The sequence below is a fragment of the Globicephala melas genome, chromosome 14 (assembly GCF_963455315.2).
Source record: "Globicephala melas chromosome 14, mGloMel1.2, whole genome shotgun sequence".
NCBI lineage: Eukaryota > Metazoa > Chordata > Mammalia > Artiodactyla > Delphinidae > Globicephala > Globicephala melas.
Window position 1 is genome coordinate 75,076,606 of NC_083327.1, and position 24,310 is coordinate 75,100,915.

At 37.2% G+C, this 24,310-nt stretch overlaps 1 protein-coding gene across 1 annotated transcript in view; it reads right to left on the reverse strand.

The window, feature by feature from the left end:
- SYNE1 (spectrin repeat containing nuclear envelope protein 1) overlaps window positions 1-24,310 on the reverse strand; it is a 457,576-nt gene that overhangs the window by 303,661 nt on the left and 129,605 nt on the right. Inside the window, exons 12-21 of the mRNA XM_060283256.2 lie at window positions 22,151-22,288; window positions 20,709-20,873; window positions 13,324-13,436; window positions 12,601-12,769; window positions 7,129-7,225; window positions 6,211-6,413; window positions 4,239-4,403; window positions 3,625-3,777; window positions 2,488-2,631; window positions 72-245 (exon numbers count right to left, since the gene is read on the reverse strand). Of these exons, the coding sequence (XP_060139239.1) occupies window positions 72-245; window positions 2,488-2,631; window positions 3,625-3,777; window positions 4,239-4,403; window positions 6,211-6,413; window positions 7,129-7,225; window positions 12,601-12,769; window positions 13,324-13,436; window positions 20,709-20,873; window positions 22,151-22,288 (1,521 nt within the window). The remainder of the gene's footprint in view (window positions 1-71; window positions 246-2,487; window positions 2,632-3,624; window positions 3,778-4,238; window positions 4,404-6,210; window positions 6,414-7,128; window positions 7,226-12,600; window positions 12,770-13,323; window positions 13,437-20,708; window positions 20,874-22,150; window positions 22,289-24,310) is intronic.

Below are 24,310 nucleotides of genomic sequence, written 5' to 3' on the forward strand. Positions count from 1 at the left end.
ATCATATGCACCTCAGTCTTATCACACACGCATTAAATGAACTCCATCTCCTGAAGGGGGCTTTTCCTTACCTGACGTTTCTGTTTAAAAAGAGCACTTGACTGTGCCTCGTGCTGAAGAACTGTCATCATTTCATCGATTTTCCCAAGTGAGTCATAAAAGACCGTCATCTGCTTTTCTAATTCTTCCAACGGTAACAGCAGCTGCTGGGACTCATAAAGGAGCGGAGAGTAACAGTCTTTGACCTTTAAAATTGCAAAGACAAAAATTCCATTAAAGGCCATTAAGGACCATAGCTCTCAGGAATGTTTTCTTCAGGATAGGGTCATTTTGGGCTTACAGAGCTCCAGTGACATTCTTTAGTATTTCCTGTGTATTATTAAATTTTGATGTAAAAAAAAATACTACTGCTATACCACTGAGACAAGTAAATGCTATGGAGTTTTCTCATGAAAATTCATCTAAATCATCCATCTGGATAGCACTTGCTCATCTAAATGATGTTGGTGAGCCAGATGGCATCAAATTCCACTTCATAAACTCTGAAACCCATCTTCCCTCTGGCCTCAGAAGCTGACCTAAGACAGTCATGAATTACATTATCTAGACCAACTTGTACCTTCCAACTTTATTTTCAAGAACTCTACTACCTGATACCTTAACCGTAGACAAACTTACAAACGTGTTGACTCATTCTTCCCAGAGAGGCCCTGTGCTTTCCTAACCTCCTCCTAGCTCCACACTTTGCTACTCTTCCCCTATCAACATCCCACTCATGACAAGCGCTTACGTCATATACAAACTTATTCACAAAGGTTCTCACGCAAGAACATGTCTCTCTAGTCTGAACTGGCCCAGCCGTCATCTGTTACTTGTCTTTTGAAAAAATGCTGTTCGTTTATACACCTGCATTGTCTTTATCTTCATGATGAGCTCCTGGAGATGAAGATCTCCATAAAGTCACATTTATGTCGGAATCCAGCCTTGTCACATTTATGTCGGAATCCAGCACCTCATACGATCCTGCAAGAACTTCCCGTCCCCCTCATTTTATTTAGAGTTTCTCCCAAAGCATTACTTTTGGAAACCAAGAAAGGAAATTAAGTACTCACTAGTAGACCCTTTGTTCTTTTCCTTACATTATAATTATTCTCATGCTCTTGGATGCACTGCCTGAAGGAGAAAATCATCTAAAGAACGCTCCTGTCCTATCGCCACAAGGCTCAGCTAAAATTACTGAACAAAATAAAGAGAATCTGCTGACATGTATAAAAATCAGTGTGCTTTAGAAGTCTTCCCTGGATACAACAGGAAACTTACCAAGATGCTACATCTAAAGCAGCAATTAAGAAAGCATGATGACTCACGTGTGTCTAAAAGAGTACTTTGCTTTCTCAGAAGTTTCCGTAAATCACTAAACCCGACCTAGGCTAAGATGTGCTAGCCCAAGACAGGGCTCTAAAGGCTGCTTGAAGGTTACAAGTTGTTGACTCCAAATTGTACCCAATCTTTATAAATAATCTTAACTTGATTGCTTGAAAGAATTTAAAATTGCCATTCTACTATATACCAGTTGGACAAAATTTTCTTATCTTTCATGGCCATGATTCTTCTTATTTTCATCTATCTCACTTATTCCTCTCTTTCATTAATTCTCCACAGCTGGTTTCATATTGGCTATTCTCTTTCTACGTTTCCTCTCCTAATTAACAGGGTTTTCTGCTATTTTTTCCTTTATTGTCCAATTCTTCATTATGAAATTTTTCCATTCACTTATATAATCACTCTTTTCTTTTACCAGATATTAATTACAAAATCTAAGTGGACTTTGCCACAGTATCATCTTCATAAAATTCAACTTCAGATAGATAAAAAATCCCAGTGAAACTTCCAAACTCTTAAGGAAAATCCCTCAATAGAACAGAAAAGGCTTATGGCTAGTGCGTGATATTCACTGAGCTTCCTGCACAGAAGTGGCATAAATGTATCTATCTTGAATCCAAGGTAGCTCTGTGAGATGAAGAGGGAGAATTTTCACTGCATTGTGGCTGTGTAAGCGAAAAATACCATAAATAATCTTAGAGTGGACGTATGTCAAATACATCTCAATAAAAGGTATTTGGGAATTCTTTCTCATTTAAATATATGATGTCCTCCTCCCCCTTCTTCTTCCTATTCTTCTCCCCTTGCTTCCCTCTTTGTTTTATGGCTTTCAATTGGTCCTCTGTCCTCCCAGAGGAGGTCTATCTTTCTATAAAATACAGCTACTAGTACTTCTAAATTAATAAAGGTAATGCTTGGTATCAGCTCCATAGTTTCATTTTTAAAACTCATGACAAAGTTACTAGATGAAGGATCCTAATAAGAAATAAAAACATGATCTGCTAACAAGTAAATGATTTGCACATGATGACAGAGAACGAGTAAGGTGAGCTGGAGGCAGTGTTGGTCCTGCATAGAGTGTCATGCTTTAAAATATTTTCCCACCTTGGTTAGCTGCTCTTTGAGCCCAGACATGGTTGCAAACATTTCGTTAGCTTCTTCTTGGGAGATTTCTTTGCTAATGAGGTGTGCTGTCTTTGTAATCATCTTATACTGAGCGTCCATCACAGGCACCCTCTGCTCAATATCCTACATGAATCATTGAAACAGCTACATTACCACATGATACATTGCCTCTTAATTTCAAGATCTGACAACTGGACACAAATCAGTATGCACTGAATAAAACTCTAGACCTGTCATCATCTTTTGGCGATTCCAATGACTACTTCCCTTCATTACTAATATATGATATATAGTAATATGATACAAATAAATGTTTCCTTTAAAAGTCACCATAATCCTTAAGCTAACCTAAAGATAAACTGAGGTACTCTTTACACTTTCAAAATACATATGTTAATGTAGTATGGAAACATTATATCAGGTAAATGCATGTTAACAATTTGGGGCAATTCCTCTGATTTTAAAAATGAAACTTTTTCTTTAAAAAAAGTAATACATTGTCATTGTAGAAATTTATAAATTAGAGATAATACGTTAAAGAAAATGTAATACAGTCTTCTCACACCAGAGCCAACATCCTTACCACCACAAGGCTCTGCTAAAATTACTGAACAAAATTAGTATTTTTCCTGTGTGTGTTTACACCCATTTTTTATTTTTACAAAAAAAGATGATACTATTTTTGCTTTCCTTACTTAATAGTATATTGGAAAAGCCTTTCTATGTCATTAATATTCTTCCATTATTTCATTTTTGAGAGCTGAAGGGTATTCAAAATATGTAAACAGCACAATTCATTTAGCAAATCCTTTATCACTGGAGGCATTTATGTAGAGGTGTTAACTCCAGACGTCTGCTTTTTCCTAGTACTTTATAATTTGATTGTAGAAAATAAAAAAATCTCAATTAAAATACTATTTTGAAGTCGGTCAATAAACCTCTTCAAAAAATTTAAATAAATTTTTTTATGAGAGGTGCAAATCAGGATATGTACACATGTCAAATGATGTCAAGGAGACACAGAAACAGCTTTTGCAATGGCCTAAGTAACCTCACTGATCTTTCTATTCACAATAGAATTCGTTTTTCACTTTGTGTTCTAGAAAATCAGCTCACCTCTAAGTCTTGAGTTAATAATTTGACATTAATAAAAGAGACTTCTAAGGGCTCTGAAAGTTTCCTAAGGGCTTCAGTTGCAAAGTCAGACAGGGTAGTAACACAATCTGTGTATTCTTTCTTCATTCTGTCCAACTCATCAGCTCGAGCATACTGTTAAGAAAAGGGAGGGGGGCAACATCGAAAGCCATTAAGACAACACTCTGGAAGTTTGTAACTTTCCCTTCTACATACTCTCTGGAATGGTTAGGTGGTAGGAAAGACTCTAATTCCTAATTCTTATTTTAGATACACTTGAAGTTAGTCCAAATACTGTGAAAAGAAGAAAGGAACTAGCAGAGAAGCAACAAATTATGATTTGATGCATGAATCATTCCATATAAGTAGGTTCCATATGTCAACATAATCCTTAATCAAGCTTTACATTTCTGTTATGTGCCTCCATTACAAATGGGAAAGAATAAAGGACCAAATATAAACATAACGGTTCTAAACACATCTGTACTCTGCCTTAATAAGCCCATGCTATAACCATAAAAGAGTCTCTAAACGGACTGTTGATCACATTTATGACGCACCCATGTTCTAGGCATAAATAGATCTGAAAAACATACTTGCTTGACTTCCATAAACAACTCTCTCCATCGTCCATTTAGCAACAGTAACTGCTGTTTGAGATCACGGGAAACCATCTCATCACATGTTTCAATCAGAAAATTGCCAGCATCGTTCATGGCAGTGTGCTGCTGTATCCAATGAGGCAAATTTCGAAAAAAATCCTACACAAGAAACAATGTGCACTACTGTAAACCATACACCAAAAGTTAATAAATGATATGAAAGTAGCCAGACTAAGAGAAATATCTTTGCTCTAAAATTTGTGCAAATTTTAAGGTGAATCCTAAATTTCTTGCAAAATGGAAATTTTTAATAAAGAAGGTCAAAAATATGAACTAGAAACGCTGAATGTCTTTTTGTAAGAATATATGCAATATCTTTTGCTAAAGACAAAACAAAACATGATGACCATTTTGTTATTCCTGTTTTAGAGAGGAAAAAGCTGAATTTCTGTGAGTGTAAGGGACTTGTGCCTATAGTCTTTAGGCTAGTAAATACCAGTGCCAAAGTCATCTAAAAGGTATAATATTTTAGGGAAATACGTAGCTGTCTTAAAAATCGTTTGACCTGTTACTTTTGATTTTATTCTATTTTATTTTATTTTTGGCTGCACCACGTGGCTTGTGGGATGTTAGTTCCCTAACCAGGGATCAAACACGTGCCCTCTCATGCCTCAGCAGTGAAAGCACAGAGTCCTAACCACTGGATCGCCAGGGAACTCCCAACTTTTGATTTTAAAATCTGAATACTGTACATGAAGATAATTAACAATCACAGAGATAAACCCTTGAAGGAAAAAATTAAATGATCTGGGCCAAGAACACAATACAGTGACATCCTTCCTTATTTAAGGTTACACACTTGGCTACGGAACAGCTTCCACTTGATTTCGAATTAAATGCATATGTGCCTGTGCATACACACACATACACACCACGGTAAAAACCAAGGACACCAAAGAGAACTCAAAATCGATTTCCTAAGCCATGTGCAGGAGGACTTCCTAGATAAATCGATGAGAACAATTCTGTTTCTGGTGGGTATAGTCCCTTGGATGAAATTAACACATGACATCTACTAGGGCCCTGCCAGTCTAATCAGAAAAGCCAAAATCTGTGTGGGTTACAGTTGCTCAGCTACACAAAAATACTTAATCTATATGAAATATAGAACGGGAAAACATAAAAATTATACATCTACTTGTACAACACAATAACAGAAGAACCAATCTTGCATGACAAGCAGTAATTCTAATATAAGTCCTATACTTCTTAATGGGAATCTGGCATTTTAATCTTTTACATACATATAAATAGTTTTTCCATGAGAAAAATACCAAGCTCCCATTCAGAAGCGTATACACAGAAATCAGTCCATTCCATGTGATCTTTTAATGTAAATGATATTAAAGTAAAACAGTTAACTCTTGCAAAAAAACACACACTCCTGTAACCGGAGGAAAAACATCACTCCTACCGAGAATAAGACCGTTGACGGAGGGTTGATAAAAATCCCAAAAAGAATAGCCAAAGAGACAAAAATGTAGTGACCCATCTGTTGAACCAGTGTATGCCATCACACAGATTTAGTACTACTTTAGCCAAAGTTGTTTTCATCTTCTCTTAAATTAGGAAATCCTCAGAGGCTGTGCACTGGACCTGCCCCTTCAAGCCCAGACCTTACTGTGTGTATAGCGCCCTCTGCTGCCTATTGGGTTTGGCCACTGCTCCATGGGTCACTGCTCTTCTGAATGCAAAAGTCAAACGCTGTTTTAACACAACTTTTATAAAGCAGCCTATCTCTTGGTCTAAAATAATTTAATAACCTGAAAATGAGGCTCTTCAGGCAAGGTCAAGATTTTTGTAACACGTTTTCAGATATATAACGCTCCCTAGACAACTTTGCTGTGAAAATCTCCTATTTCTAAATTCACCTGTGCTTGTTTCCTTTTATAAGAAGCAGTCTTACCTTTTTGGCATGTTCTGACTGATTTAGCATTTTCTCAGCATCCTCTAGCCAAGCCTGAAGACTAGCCACGGTATTGTCATATCGGTCCCAGTTGGCAATGACTTCTTCCAGCATGCTGCGCACGCTCCTGACTTCCACTGAGAGGTTCCTCCACTGGACAGTGGTTTCATTCATGAATTTCATCACATTCTCAGCCTCTTCCACTGAAACAGATAGAACAAACTATAATCCTTATTTTATATTTTAAATCCACCACACCTTTTTTCTACGGTCTATACACTGGTGTGCATTCCTAATTTTTCCTAGGATTTTAAATTCAACAGATATAACGTTAGAATTACATTCAGCTAATGTTGGGGACATGTTATATCTTACTCATAGGTATTTATAATGATTAAAGGCAATGACATATTTAAAATTCCTGATAAATGGGATGCAATAAATGACATATATTTGTTTGCATCTTATATGCACTCAGACACATATATAGTATAATCACAAATGCTGTAGTTCATTTTCAGCAAATATGACAGATATATCTGCAAATTGAAACAGACATATTTTACAATTGTGTCTTTACACTAACTTAAGTTTTCATAATATTCAAGTCAGTCCACTTTTTGCCTTTAACCGTTGGAATTTAAAATAGGTTTGAACATTACAATTTAGGAAAAGAATGCTTATTTTCCTCTCTCTTAGAAGATCACACACACAGACATACACACACACAGGCATATGATTATACAGGATAGGCATTGCACAAAGTCAAGGGGACTGAATCCAGTATGTGCTTTCCAGGCCAATGGCATGGTCACACAGAGATTCTGCAGAGAAAAAAATGATTTGATCATACTGAAACCTGTAGGCTCTAAATTCTGCTGTATTCAGTACTGCAACCAATTCTGTCTTGCGTTTTACCTGAACCATCAGCTTTGACGTACATCTCAGCTGTCTGTTTCAAGATCTGGTATGTCACTTCATACTGTTCAAAGAACTTGCTATTTTCTATAAAAGACTAGAAAAAAAGGGAATGGTTAAACGATAACCAATACTGGCTTACACAGACATGCCAAAGTCAATTTTCTTCATTATAGGTATGTGGATATGTTACCCAAATCTACCAACCTCATTCTTCGGAAAAATATCAAATTAATTCAACTGCCATAAATAACATGATTATTTCTGAGAATATAACTTGATTCTACACTTTTAATTCTAATTCACTCCTACTTTGAGAAAATATTATATTTCTCCTCCACCCAAAGGTTTGCTTTTAGAAGAGACAGAAGTTTCTCCAGAGAACCTGGGGCTACCATTTAAAAAGCACTAAATTTGGAACAAGGTTGTAAAGTGTCCCACTGTGTTTTAGCTGTAGGGTTCTGTTGCTCTTTGAACAATAATTCTGGTGAATCATGACTCTGAGGAACTTCAGATTATAAATAACAGGCACAATGCAATGCACACTTTCTTAAAATAAAAAGTAAATACAAAAATATTTACAAGTAGAAAAACGTTAAATAATCACACATTCCATCCACGTTATCCATACGCTGTCATACTTCTATTACCTAGTATAAAAATTAAAGGTAAGCATGTCTATATCTATGTCTGTATGCAACTTACATATGTATTAGAGTTACTATAAGCAAATGGATACTATGAAATTGAGAATATACAAAAAGTCCTTAGGTGAGTTTTATTATTGTTAACTCCAGGAAATATGAAATAATTCCTTTTTCAGAGATGATTCCTACTTCTGTAAAGTAGAAAATTAATGTAATTATAGATAACAACATACTACCAAAGGCTTCTTAATTTCTTGTAATAGCATAATTAGTTCCTATGATGTAAACTCAGTAAAATACTTTGTGTCACTATTATAAAATACAAAATTAGCCTTCAAAAACCAGCTGAAGTCCTGAATAGGATGTTGATGAATGCTTAATATGGAGATGCAAAATGTTTGTGTGCAGAGGCAAAACTATTCATACAGCAATTTCATAGACATCCCTAGATTTTATTGATAGAAGTTTATAGTATTTCAAGATTATATTAAAAATACATATAATACATTTCATATCGGGCTTCCCTGGTGGCGCAGTGGTTGAGAGTCCGCCTGCCGACGCAGGGAACACGGGTTCGTGCCCCGGTCCGGGAAGATCCCACATGCCGCGGAGCGGCTGGGCCCGTGAACCATGGCTGCTGAGCCTGCGCGTCCGGAGCCTGTGCTCCGCAACAGGAGAGGCCACAACAGTGAGAGGCCCGCATACCACACACACACACAAAAAAAATACATTTCATATCATTTTATGTTTGCATTTACTTATATAGTAACTATTCTTCAAAGATATAATGAATAGAGAAAGCTGTGAACTACCTGGGATGGGGTTCCCTGATAATACCTTATTCAATAACTTTAATACACTTTATTATTTTTGCATGAGAATTGGTTAGTTCATCATTTCGCCTAATGTCCTACTCCCTTAACCTCTGCCTGCTCCCCAAGTAGGGAAAGAGTAATTTAGTAGAATTTAAATTTTGAATAATTTAACAAATAGGGAGGTCCTGGTTTGATCAAAAATGGAAGATTACACCTAATGTTCAAGACACTGTAAGAAACTGAAGAGATAAATATATTTGGCAAAGTTTAAAACAAGAGTCTCCGTTCAGTTTGGACACAAATTCCAAAAAGCTAATGGAAAAAAAATTGTTCAAAGTGTCAAATAAATGGGAAATAGTGCCTATACTGGACATTAAGACTTACACATGCTTTTGCTAGAGTGGTTTACAAATTCATTATAATTGAATAAGAGAAAAGTTATTTCCAGTTTCATTTTTGGTCTAGGGTAGGAGTGGGGAGAATGCTTTTAGCATATTATAAATGTCGAGATTCATTTAAGTGTTTTTGAGCTTTCCTATGAGGAAAACTAGGTAATTAATTTTTGAAGAAAGAAAATTTACTTGTTATTTTAATTTTTGTTTCATTTATTTTTGCCCTTTTTTTCTGAGTCCTGAGTAACTCCATTTAGTAACAAAATTATTTTGTCTATTAGAATCACTTTAACAGGAGGACTGCTCAGTCACCTTTTTTGCTGTGAGCTATCTAGATAAAGTCTGTCAGAAGAATGCAAAATTAAATGTTATGTTTAAAATAACAGTGACAGGATTAGTTTATTTCTTTCAAAATATGGCTTACATTTGGATATCAAGTTCAACAAATAAGACATGTTGGTCAAGGGACTTTTAAAGTTGGTGGCACTTTAGAAAAATAAGATATCTCTTTATGCTACAAAATGCAAAGTATTGGTGGAAGGGACTAACTTTCTACTCTCAAAAGATAAATATAGATATAATAAAGAAAAAGCTCATCAATTTCGCTCAAAGGGAGGTAAACCAGACAATTTAAGATTTTAAAAATCAACTTTGAGAAGTAGTTTCATTAGAACTGCCTATTTACTTTAATAAAATCATTACAAATAGTAGACCGTATGTTCACATTACTTGTTGCATTCACATAGTCTATGCTCCCAAGAGCTCTTCTTTTATGTGAAAGAATGAAACGTTATCTCATTTCTTCCATTGTAAAATTGGAGCATGTGTTAACTAACACGGTTATGTCATGAACAATTCAAACCAATCATCTTCTGATTTACATTACAGTATGTAATCGCTCACCAGGATCACGTGGCCTAATTTAACCAACAAGCATTTGTGAAGTATCTTCCAAGAATTCCTTGAGCACTTAGGGGTTACGTACCTTAGGTAGCCCCTATGTAGTTCTCTAATTCCCTAACTCTTGTAAAAAGTATCTTTTTTTGCAGATGAATAAAATTGAATTGAGAATTCAGACTAAGGAAGAGATAATTATGGAACCCTTACATCCCAAATATTACTTTGCTTATTGATGTAGCAGCATACGGCTCATTACAATCATTTCTTTTAGAAACCAAGTGAAGGATTATATTTAAGAAACTGATTTTATGATTTTATTTGAAAGTCTTCATGCACCTTGAAATAGTCTGTTCTAAAGAGAATGATTTTCCCAAAAACTTCGAAAGAATGAGAGAAGCTCTGTGGGGTATGAGACAGAAGGAAAACAATAATGAGTCAGTCTTTTTTCCTTAAAAAATCCCTAATATTCTATTACTATTATTGTTGTTGCGGTTATTAAAACTTTGGGAAAGATTAAGTTATTTATAAGGTCACATGGGTAGCGAGTAGTTGAGCCATGATTCAACACATTTCTATGTGACTGGTGTCCAGGCTTCAATAATCTCTCCCACCTCACCCCACCCTGCCCTAATAACATGCCGCCCATAACAGACATGATAGTAACTAGCAGGTTGCAGTATGGAAGTGTAAAATACAGTCAATTACGGACCAGCATTAAGTGGAACTGATACTTATGTGAACTATATTCTTTAGTTCACTGAGCTGCAAGAGATCACTTTAATTATTTGGTCTTTTCGGTTTAAAAAAAAAAAACAAAAAAACCTTTTCTTCCCAGCCAATTTTGTTAGAGAGTAAAGTTCAGTACTTAAGCACAAAGGTTTCTGATTCGGAAAGATGTGGATTCAAATCCAGATTCCACTTCTTACTAACTCTGCCACCTGGAGCATGTGACTTGAGCGTTCAAAGGCTCGATTTCCTCAGTGAAACAATGTGAAAATGCCCAGCCCACAGGGTCATCACTGAGAAAGAAGATGACACATGTAAAACACTTGGCACATAGAAAAGATCAATATCCTACAATTATTAAAACTATTAAACTACAAATACCTTAAACCCCTTTTTGAAACAGAAGCTTAGGCGATAAATATGTATTTTTTATCAGGTGATAAAATATTAGGAAATATTTATTAAAACCCGATATATTTGTAGAGTTATTAGCAATTTTACAAATAATTTTGAGAGTTACGTTACCTAGCAGTTTCAAATTAGCAGCTCAGTGAATGTCTATGAAGTAGGCAGAAAGTACTGATTTTTTTTATTCATTAGTAATAATTCTTTCCTTACATATGCTTTAGTTGAGAAGTTCAAAGAGAATTATTAACATCTTTGTGTTGGAACATTAACCTGGTAGAACAGTCCCATTAGGTATTTCAACCTAATTGGCTCTCCTTAAATAGCGAGAACAAAGACGCATCCTGAATAATTACCTCTGAGCTCAGAGTGTATCATTTGACATGATTAAACCCAAAAATATAAATGCATATCTGTATTTAATATTTTTGGGACTAATGCAATTGCTTAAACTTAAAAAAAAAATCAGATTTCTCATTACTTTCCAAAATCATTCAAAATGAATAAGGGAACATAGTGTCACAGATTTCACATTTTTGGACAAATGTTTCCTAGAAAATTGTAGTAAATCTAAAGAAAGATTTTATTGTTAACCTGTTAAACTTTTTTTTTTCAAATTCATGTTGTTTATTTAGCGCTTAGAAAATAAAATTAAAATGTAGCAAAATATATTATGGTTCTAGGATGTAAAGATATGGTTTCAATAAATATTCAGTCATGCCAGTTACAGAGCCACTGAGAGCAGTCAGGTTAGAAATGGGCTTATATTTTAAATTCATCAATTTATCATTTAGAACTTGTGATTCAATATAAATGGAACAGTTACAGGACTGAGATGCCCTATTAACATTAATTTTGTGAGCAAATTTGTATTGCTAATAAATTGGGGGGGCATGTTTAACTAAGAGAAATAAACTGCCTTTAATAATTATAATTCTCTGATTATATGTAAATGGAAACTGCTAGTTACAGAATAACCTACTTTCCTCCTTAATGCAGGTCTACTACTCTATGTAAATATAGGATTATCTATGCTGGTAGCCCAAAATACGAGAAACTCTTCAAAAATTAAGTTGGTACAGAGATTCGCAGACGAAATTTTACTTTTCCTGGGTGCACACAGGAAGCAGTGAAGCTCACAGAATGACTGTAAAAACGGCATGCTTGACCTAATCTAAAAAAAAAAAAAAAGATAGTCCCCACATGAACAATTGAGGATTGTTCTAAACTACCCATGATTGGATTTTAGAAACATGAAGATAATCTTTAAGTATTTTAATTCCGGTTCAGTAGTGAGTTCACAGTCAGTTGTATGCAATGCAAAAACTTGCTTTTTTAAAGCAATAAAGCCAATCACAATGGTTCAATATGATTACTGCAGCAAAACCTTTCATATCTCCAAAGAATATAGGTATATATTTCAGATTGTTGTGAAAAGCTCACAAACTTACATCAAACCCATTTAACACACTGGTACCTTAATGTTTAAATTCAAGATAAAAGTAACAAGTGTCCAATAAACTAGAAGGTATCAGATACTAAAGCCAGGTGTCCTCTGACCTCTCTGTCAGCGCCAGGGAGACTTACCATGTAGTTCTGCAGAAGCAGCTCCACTGAGCCTCTCCTCCCATACTTGATGATCCAAGACTTCAGCTTTGACTCTGCAAGAACCAGCAGTGAGAGCAGACGGTACTTTAATTCTAGAAATTCCATTTTCATTAAGTGTAGCTCTGATGTGGAGGAAACAAAATGAAACCTAGAAACAAAACACAGGGAATTTACAGAATGTAACTTATAGTAACAGAACGGGGCTTACTTAACCTGTTACATGTGAGTATTAAATAAAATGCAGGCACAAGGTCTTCTAAACTCTGGCTGCTCAATCACTCAGGAGATCTGGTTCTGTTTCTAGCTCTGGGTTTAAAGGCAAATCACAATTGATGGAAGTCTTTGATTTAGTTCTTTCCCCTGCCAAGATAGCTCTCAACTGTTTCTTTTATAAGCTGTTTTTGCAATATTACATAATGTTCCTCACAGTACTGAATAAAAATACAGCCTCTGAAGAAACCATTTCTGTCATTTCCAGGCTGTGGGTACATGCAGGTTTACTCTTTTCAACTAATAATATACTAGAATATTGGCATTCTTAACATACGTTATGGGAACCCAATTTTTATGTACCAAATGGAAGCACCTCTGTAAAAAAAAAAAAAAAAAAAAAGTCAATTCATTGAAAGAAAAGAAATGGGGAAGAAAAGCATCCACCGAGCCTTTTAAAGACACTTCATTTAAAACCGGACGTTCTCTTACCTCTCAGCCATGTCCTCTAATTGATCAGGTGGTACTGGGATCCCGTTAACAGACCTGGTTCGGTAGATTTCATGGAATGCTCTTTTGTGGGCATCTGTGTTTTGAAGCAGATCCTAAGATACAATTAAAAAAAAAAAAAAAAGAGGAAACATGTTCACAGGAGGCTAAGAAGCATAATCTTCAGCTTGCACGGATGAGGCAGTGCATTCAACAATTTGATCGTGCTCCCATAGCCACACGTGGCTTGGTGCCGGTCACAGGCTTTTCCCTTGTACAGGAACCTGGGTGCTTGTCCATAAGGCCCCGTGCTAGAGCCGTAGCTAATAATTATGGCATCTTTTAAACACACATGACACTTGCACAGCAATGCATTCAGACATTTTAAAGGCACATGGTCCAAAGGGAAATGTAGTCAGTGCTAAAAACAGTGATTGTTGGTGTTTTTCTCTTTCCCTGATTTTGAATCTACTGATTATTCAAAGCTTAAAACTAAGCACAACTAGTTTAACCCTTTAATGGTCAAAATAAAAATGTTAAGTTCTCTACGGTTATTCTATTTTGAGTGCATGCAGGGTACCATAAAGTGATGTTTGCTTGCCATCTTAAAGTAAGTCAATTACATTACAACATATTATGAAAATACCCTTGTGGTTAGGAGATTTCAATCAAGCACAGGGAATGTCCCACAGATATCACAGTGGGAAGAGTAAATGTGATGTTTTATAAAGATTCTTTCCAGATTGTATAGAACTCCACAAATTTTAATAATTTATTTAGATTGGTTTTCTGGGTTTTTCACTGTCAAAAGACATTTATATAAAGACTTACATGTACTTCACAATTCCTAACCAATTTCTCACATAGAAGTAAAGAAAGAGAAAGGTGAAGGTAGATTCATGCCATATTTTCTAGAGTTTAGGTTGTTTCTCAGTAGCAGAGTAAATAGCCAACAGTTTGTCACTCACTGAAAAATAAGATATATTAGCCCACCAGAATGATACATTAAAACTAACAGTTTCTCTCACACTAAGATTTAGTAGATTAACTGGAGAAAACAGAAGCAAAAACCAGCCTAAATCGTAAGAGATACACTTGATGGAAGGGTACACATGAAGGCTTTCATACATAAAGACATAAAAGTCATATGTGTTTGTTCACATGAGTGAAATCAATTTTCTTTTAATTCGGGGACATTAGTTTTTACATTGTAGAAAAAAATCCAGGACCAAAGTATTTCTATCCTGATATATATTTTCTATTACCACCTTCTGACCTGCTTTGAGTCTGTAGGTAACCGCACAGATATTCACAAGTCCCCTGCTCCCAGAGGGAGGGGACTACAGGCATCTCAGAGCTGATTACAGTGGCCAGAGGACTGTCCTAGAGCAGCTACTGCCTGTGCGTGTTTGAGTCACTCTCTACCCCCTCCTTAACATCCAGACACATTTCTGTGGCTTTTATCTTGACCGAAACTCCCCCAAATGACTACAGGGCAAACTGAGAGCCACCACCACTCCCAGCTCTGATTTCTTACGTGTGACAGTATGTTAATGTATGGGTGGGGGTCTGTGACTATACTGGGATACCCAAATGTCCAGGTGCCTCCCAAGAAGCTTTCCCTATTGTAGTTTTCCGTATCTAGTTAATCAAAAAAATCTTGACAACAAATCAAAACCAACAGAAACATTTTCACACATATGACAAAAGAACTACAACTGGCGTGATGTCACTGGGTCCTCTGAAAGGCTGTCTCACTACAAAATAGCTGGATGCTGAGCACAGTATATGACTTTAATTCACTGGTGGGCTCACAGGAAGTAAGTGAAACCTTTTAGGGCTCCCACTCTCGGTAAAACATGACCCCAAAATGGATCATGGTCCTGTGAGCAAAAACAGATTGAAAAAGCTGATTGTCCCGGGCAAACATCTAAACCACTGTGGCAGGAGATGGAGTCTTGGAACTTGAATAAGGTGAGAAACACTGAAACTGAGACCCCCTACATTTAGCCAGAACCCTCAAAGAGGGCTGATGTGGGCCTGGTAGACAGCAAATGAAAAAGAAGGAAAGCAAAGGTCACCAAACACAGGAGACAAGCTACCTTGAGTGAGAATCAGCAGAAACAACGCATTCACGGTGTTAGAAAAATGTAAGTAATTTAATACTTGACAACAACCGTTTGCAGGTTAGAAGAGTGTGACCTGGTTAACGTGTTCTTAATTCCTTATATTGATTAAGAGGAGGTTAAGACATTGATTAACTTTCAATTTCGTTAAGTATCTATATGGTATAATTTCAAGGACAATCACACTACACAACTAGAGTTTATAACTTCAAACCAGTTCGAGGGGAAACATGGAATAAGAAAAACGAGCAAGTGAATACACAAACAAAAACCCCTCAATCAACTTATAAATAAGAAGAATGTAGAAAAAAGAAAAAGTAGGGCAAATAGAGTCAAATGGTAGAAACAAATTCAAGTATATTAATAATTATAAATAAATCTGAATGGAATATATATTTACTCATCAATAGGCAGAGATTGTCAGATCAGACAAATCTAACAGAACCATTTGCTTTTTAAAAGAGATAGTCCTAAACATTAAGAACAAGGATAGGTTGAAATTAATGGAACGGAAAACAACATGCCAGGCAAATACTAACGAAAGAAGGCTGGTATGAGTGCATCCATACCAGGCAAAATAGATTCCTGAACAGAAGTCATTACAAGTCAGTAATTGCTTAGCGATGAAACTTTCAATTTACTAGAAAACACATTAATTCTGAACTTGAACATATGTAGTAAGCCTCAAAATATATAAAGCCAAAGCTCATAGAAACACGGGGAAAAACTGAGAAATCCACACGGCTGTGGGAGTTATCAACATACCTTTCCCAGTGATTGAGAGAAAGCAAAGGAAGCCATTGGAACAGCAGACTGGGGGTGAGGGAGTGCAGAGGAGGGAAAGGGCTGCAGATCTGTGGGCCTCATGGGCCTTTCAAAGAATTTTTTGGTGTTTCTTTTGAGTAGATGGAAGCCAGTGGGGAGTTTTGAACAGAGGGGTAAAATGAACTGAACTGCATATTAAAAGGATCACTATGGCCATTCTACTGAAAATACTCTCTCCTTGATACACTACTTCCCTTGGCTTTTAAGAAAACACAGTAGCTGGATCCCCTCCTACCTCGCTGATGGCTTTTTCTCACGCTGGTTTATTATTATTTTTTTTTTTTTGCTGGTTCATCTTCTACTCTCTGATCTGTTAATACTGGATTCCCTCAGGGCTCAGTTCCTGATGCTTTCTCTGTCTACACGTGCTTCTTTAATTTCAGTCTCAGAGCTTTAAACATCCCTTTATATATTCAGAGTCATCCTCAATGACCCTAAATATTTATCCCCCCTCCTGCCTCTTAGCTCCTACTGCCCACCCCACACATCCACTTGGATGTGAAAAAGTCTCATGCTTACCTTGCCCCTGACTGACCTCCATCTTTCTTCCCAAACGTGTTTCATTGTCTCTCCATCTCAACTGATGGAAACTCCATTTTCCCAATTGCTTGGTTGAAAACTCACAGTGTCATTTATGACTCCCCTTCCTTCACAATCAATATCTAACGCTAAAAATTCTCTTTGCTGTGCCCTCAAAATATACTCAGAATCTGACCACTTCTCAACATCTCTACAGCTACGACCTTTGCTCAAGCCACTCTACCTGGATCATTGAAACTGGTTCTCTGGCTCCTACCCTCTCTCACCAATCCAGCCTTATCCTCACACAGCAGCCAGACTGATGCTGTTCAAAGAGTGCTACTGCCATTCCTCTGGTAAGAAAGTAGATGGAAAAAGATTATTAGGATACAGCAGAGAAAATTAACAATGTCAAAAGTGCAATTAAGGAAAGTGAGAAGGTGCAAAGAAACAATACTGGGGACAAATGGAGGCTTAACTGTAGGCACAGAAAAGATTACAAGAAAATATATAGAAGAGCATTTTGAATAATTTTGTGACAATAATTTTGAAAATGTGGTCAAACGAACAAATTCTCAGAAAGTATGATTAGCATGATTGACCTGATTAAAATTTTGAAAGCCTGAATATTTCTAAAATCATTTTTAGAGGCTGGGGACACAAGAGTGAAAAACAAACAATAATTCCTTGGCCTTATGGAGGTGACATTACAGTGTAGGAAATCAAGCAATAAATAAGATAAATAATTAAATTAGCAGTTGAGGTGAAGATAAATGCTAAAGAGAAAAACTGAATAGGCAAGGGGAAAGGGAAGTTGTACTTTCAAAGGGGTGGCCAAGAAAGGGTTGACTAAAAGCTGACCTTTCAATAAAGGTCCAAAGGAGATGAGGAAGAATGTATTGGGCATATCACTGGAGAATGTTTCAGGCCAAGGGACAAGAAAATTCCAGAATGATGGCAACGGCAAAGGCCTTCAGGTGGGAATGTGCTTGCATGTTTGAGATTATCTTTTCAGTGAGGTTTCACTGACCTCCCTACTTAAAATTGCAACACCACCTAATACTCCCTGTCCTTTTACCTTCTAACATAAAATTTATTTATTTATTATGTTTATTATTTCTTAACTGCCTCCTCCTATGAGAAGGCAAGTTACATTAGGGTAGGGATTTTGTCTATTTTGCTTACGGGTGTATCACAAATGCCTGTAATGCCACTTTGCACATAGAAAGAGCTCAGTAAATATCTGTTGAAAGAGAAGGAAAGACCCTTTTAGGACCATTTGGTCCTGTCCAAAATGACCATAAAACATCTGGCTCATGCCAAAAGGTCCTTGATAATTGGTCATGTTTGGCCCTGTCCGAAATGTCCACGGAGATATTTGGTCTATAGCAGAAGGTTCTTGATATTGGCCCTGTCCAAAACCATTTGTCATGGACCAAATATGCTCATGGACATTTTGGACCAAATGTCGGCTAACTGGAAAGACTGGAAAGGCATAGCCAGAGGAATAGAAAGAAAATTCGGGAACCAAATGAAGAAAGTATTTCAAAGATGAATAACTATCTAAAATGCTTCTAATAAGTGAGGTAAAATGAGGACTGAGAATTGGCCATTGAGTGAGGAACAAAAAGAACCCTCCCGAACCTGACATGGATAGCAGGGCAAGGAAAAACGTGATTGGAACGGGTTCTAGAAAGAATGGGAGAAGAGAACTATGAAGCCAAAATGAGATCTAAGACAATTCTTTCAAAGAGCTTCACTGTAAAAGGAAGAAAAAAAAAAAAAAAGGACAGTAGCTGAAAAGGGAGGTAGGGTTAAGAAAGAGGCTTTTTAAAGATGAGAATGATAATGGTTTATTTTATGTGGGTGGGAAAAATCCAGCAGAGAGAGAGAGAGAAAAAAATAAAGAAGCAAAGAACTACGGGAGTTATCTTTTGGAAAAGAGCAGGGAGGATGGGATCCAGCGCACATGTGGAGGGGCTGGCCTTAGCTCGAAGCACAGATGGTTCATGCATAGTAACAGAAGAGGAGACGGAGTATCCGGGCACAAATGCTCGTAGGTGGGTTGATGTGGCCGTGGGAGCTTTGCGGAAATTCTTTTTTGATTGCTTCTATTTTCTCAGAGAAATAGGAAGCAGTGTCATCAGCTAAGAGTAAGGATGAGGGAGGAGGTGTGGAAGGTTTCATGAGACAAGGTATAAAATAGTTGTCCCAGAAAGGCAGAGGGAATAGAGTCCAAAAATGCCTTTGGAATGCCTGGGAGCATTAAGGACCCACTTGGGCTAGTCGTCGTGACTGGGGGTGTGTTCTTCTCCAGCCACAGTCAACTGCCTGAGTGTGGGCAGGAGCTAGGCAGAGAATTGGCTGTAACCAGGGTGATGTTTAACCAGGAGTGTAGGACAAAGTGAGACCTGGTTGTCTGTTTATTTTCCACATACAGAGTAAACCCCCTTCATGACACAATAAATGAGGTACACAAATTCAACTGCACAAAATGCAGGGTTGCATCAATGAGACAACGAAAAACAGCATTTTGAGCTAGGTCCGTACTATCAAAACGCGGAGGAAGCGTATTAGAACTTACGCTGAGCACAACAAAACATGCAATGAGCTAAATAGAGTCGCAAATGACTGAGACCAGCCAGGCCTAATCCCACCCCTTCCTAAGGCCACTGTTAACTCCCACCCTGACCCCACTCCTTTAGCACTAGGACACGACAACCCGGTTCTCGGTTTGCCTTCCTTTGAGAATGGAGGCAGGAATGAGGTGTGGAGCCTACAGCCAATCACGTTATTATGTAAATTCACACTGTCTTTTGTTTTATCTTTTCAAAGATAACAAATAGCAAGAGAAATAACAAAGGTAACTGCAGATAAAAAAACATCACAGAGCTACTGGAAAATACCTCAGGTAATGAGTCTACTGGAATTGTCCTTAACAAGTACAGAAAAGGGAAGTGCAGATCAGAGAACTTCTAAGAAGGTGCAACATCTCTGGACCAGTATGAATGGATGCCTGGGAGGCCTGATTCAGTGCAAGTTCCGGACCATACTAGTGAAACGAGGATAGTTATCAGTTAGCCATTAATAAATATTAAACTGTAACCTGTCTTCACTGATCAGGCTTGCTTTAATAAAAGCTTGCATGTTCTCCAAGGGTCACACGGCCTAAACAATAAGATGTTGGCCAAGGTGAATTTAGGAGCTTGGAGTCAGCCGTGTCCAGTTTGAGCTCCAGCCGGTTAGGAATGGCTAGGTCGGGCTTCCCTGATGGCGCAGTGGTTGAGAGTCCGCCTGCTGATGCAGGGGACATGGGTTCGTGCCCCGGTCCGGGAAGATCCCACATGCCGCGGAGCGGCTGGGCCCGTGAGCCACGGCCGCTGGGCCTGTGCGTCCGGAGCCTGTGCTCCGCAACGGGAGAGGCCACAACAGTGAGAGGCACGCGTACCGCAAAAAACAAACAAACAAACAAAAAAGACTGGATAGGTCCACCGACCCTCCATCTGCGCATGCGTCGAGTGGTGGCCTATTGACATCAGAGGGCCCAAAACTCCACCCTCTGGTCACGCTAAGGCCACCATTTTCTGAACATACATCCCATGAGGAAGCCTGTGGCTCAGCTGCATCTGCACAGAACGAGCAGTATCACCTCACCTTTTTCTTATCTCTCATCATCTTTCCCTGGGCTCCCCATGCCTCAGCCTTATCTCATAAATAATGAGAGCCCCTCACCTTCAGGGAGGTGGGTCTGAGATCTGTTCTCCTATCTCCTCCCTGGACTGCCTTGTGAATAAACCCTTTCTCTGCTGCAGACCTCGGTGCCTCAGCCTTTGTCTTGCTGAGCAACAGGCAAACAAACCTGATTCGGTAACACACTAGGCCTGTTACGCTGGAAGGTTTTCCAGCCAGAATGTTTACCTTGTGTTGCTCACGTTTCCGTTGTATTGTGTTGGCCGTTTCCTCGTGAACCTGCTGAATGGTTATTTCCTCTCTCAGGGCCACCTCTGCTCTATATAACCAGGCCCCTATGGTGCCCAGAGGTGCAGGAAGAGACTTATCGAGTTGTATATGCCAATCAAACAGCTGAAATACAAAATTGGAAAGACAGTATCTTAACACAGAAGACAATTCCTAAAATTCCCCCAAATGATTTTAAAGCCTACAAAATGCTTGAAGTAAATAATTTGGGGTTAATTTAATAAATATCAAGTAAGAAAGTATCTGTGTTCTGAATCTGATGCTTTGAGAAGTTCAGAACACAGATATTTTCCTATTTGATATTTATTAAATTAACCCAAAATTAGTAACTTAAATGGGGAGAAAATGACACTTAGAAGCAAGTTTTGAGCAAACTTAAAATACATCTTAGACATGGAAGGATATTATTGGGAGATTAGGCAATTTTCTTCTTATAAGGAATAGCATAAAGTGCCCAGTGATTTTCAGACTGGCTTTTGCTGAAAGGGAATGGACTGGCTTTGCTGACGCGCTCAAAGATGCAGCAATTATACACCTGCTGATGTGTATCCTTTAAAACCTTCCCTATGATGAAAACAGGTCCAGAAAAATCAGGGTCGTCTAGACATCTCTGGAGGAAAATGAGTATTCACGATTCTTACTATAATAATATAATTCTCTAACCATCTTGTCATTTCTTCCACTTCACCCAATTCTCAGGTACTGTTTCCTAACTTATTGCAATGAGAGGTGGGATGGGTTGGGGTGCCTGAGATCTAATCTATTCTTTGATGGAGTTTAATGGGAAAAGTTAGATTATGAAAATGAAGAAAATAGGGTGAGTCCGAGGCAAATATTCCCATGAGTGACAGAAGTTTCAGAGGTTTTGAAATCTTGGTCTTTAAGTCTGCAAGATATTAACATGAAAGTTACAGAGCAATTTTCCTTCAAGTTCATGACCAGATAAGAAGATAAGCTTCAACTAAAGAATACAAAAATAAATGTGAATATAGGAAGATGATTAACTGTTGATGAAATCTGATGATGGAATTTGGAGAAGCTGTTGAGGCTCCATTCCTGGGGAGTCACCTCTTCTAAACAACGCAGGATTAAACTGTGCAAAATGAGGAGTAACCTAGGTGGTCTTTCAGGATTTCAGTGTGTCATCTGGTCAATGGCGATATCACACTTAGGGCAGGCAAAGCAGGAAAGAGTTGTTAAGCACTTCCGCTGACTGAAAGGAAAACTTAACAAGTGGACAAAGTCTATCCCACAGGTAAACCTTCCCACCTCAGACAGAGATAGGAGGACCTGATGTAACATCATTTTGAAGAAAGGGATGACAGAAAATATTTTTGACTAAATTATATGAGTCTAATGAAATGAATCGTTGGAGAACTTACCCTAGAGGACACTCTATCCCAGGATTGTTTTACCAACGCTTGGTCAAGTGACAATTTACCATCTCTGTGTAATGGTTGTATCAAGTGTTCAATCTGTTTCCTTTTCATTTCATATTGAACTCTGAAGTGCTTAAATGACTAAAAGAGGAAAAACAGCAACAACATGGCAGTTAGTCAGAAAAGGCAAAAGCAAAGGAAACCACATTTCCTAAATAACAATCCTTTATGTTTGGATAACGTTCAGTATATGTTGTTGACAATAATAATGACAATGACAATAATAATGACAATAATAATGACAATGACAATGCTAAAAGCAGCTAGCATTCATCAAGCCCGGATGATGAGCCTGGCTCCATGCTAAGTGCTTTGTACATATTATCTTCTCTGGCTCCCCATTGCCCTACAGCCTAGACAAGCCCCGTTATTACTACCAAGCCCAGAGGTGACCTGGCAAAGACAAGTAGTAGAGTTAGGACTAAAGCCTAGGATTTCTCATTCCTAGTTAAATAACCTACAAGCCAGTCCCTGCTCATCAGGAAATAATAATCAACAGGAGTATAAATCTATATTAATAATCAAAATAGTTGCTTTCCTTTAAAGCACCAAACAATTTACAAATAGAAATTGCACATATCAAAATAGTACAGAATTAACAATATCTTAATTTGTGTTTAAGTAAGTCGGTATAAAGAGGTTTACTTTAGGGGACATCACTTAGGTAATAATCCTTTGCTTTAATTCTATGGTGTTAAAATATTAAGTATTATATCTTGCTTTTGTCACAGTATGGTTAACATAAATTTGTAATATGTAGACTTAACTGTAAGTCTAATACTAACCTCAGAAAGTAGTGATTTTAATGAAAGTCCTACATTTTATGTTCAATTAACACATCCTAAAATATGTCTCAAAGTCCAAATATGAATTGAAAATGCCACTCAATGTGCAATTATATTAAAGAACATGAGAACAGCCCTGCAGAATCTAACAGATAACATCTGAAAGAATTTCTTAAGTCACTGAGTAAACAAACATGTAAATTCACATAACAAACACTTGGGGGAGTTGGTGAATAAATATTTTCCCACAAATTTTACCTTCCATTCCCTCTAACTTAATGTAATTTTAAAATACCAAAACATAAAATCAGTCTTCAATTTTGTTCTACAGAATTCTATATATGGAAAAATGGGAAAATACACTATTAATTGATAAGTAGAAACAGAAGATTTTGATTACAGAATAAACACACAAATGAAAGAAAACATTCCCTCTGCTGTCTAACCCTATTTTAAGAGATTTGTGATCATCTTTGGCCTGAAAGGAATGTTTCTGATTTATACTTTTCTAATCCTTAGTTTTCATCTTAATAACATCTGTATAACCAGTAACTTTATAACTGGGAATTTATTTTTTGATAATTTATGCTAAGACTAAAACTCGCTAATGGACTAAATAAGTACATTCACTCTGTTCTTGCATTATAGTCTCAATTTACTGATTTAATCATTTTAACCAGAAAATTATCTTTCTGGGGGAAAAAATTACATTGTGTTCCACGGCAAAAAGTACAAACATATAATCACATACGGAATTTATTGCACTGCCAAGTCCATCAAATATACTGATGGCATCATCAATCTGAATTCAGGCACGCTTTACAGAGAGGATTATATAAAATCACACACTAACTCTAACAGCTAAATCTTTTATCATCTGCCACTTCGCATCTCTTATATCACGCACACCTTTTTTTGTAGGAAAAATGATCAAAACATAATGTAGATTAGAATATACTATAGTTTTGCCACTAAAATGCAATATTTTAAGTAGGAGAAAATGTCAGTGCTACACAGAGTTAAGTCACAATTTAATGGAAAAAACTCTGGAAGTGGAAATTGGAAGCTGAAATACAATTAATGATAGTGTAATGAGACTGGAAGAAAGAAGAACCTCCGCAGCAATAATAACACTGGCTGCAGTGTGAATGCAATAGTGTTGAAGGAGGCAGGTGGCAGGAGAAACTGATCTCATTAATGGGCCCACTCCAAAGAGTCATGTTGCAATTTTTTATTTGATTCAGTTTATTCTATAGTAATTTTCAACTTGGCACTGAAGTCATTTTTTGGTGGAATTTTTTATTAGGTAACATCTGTA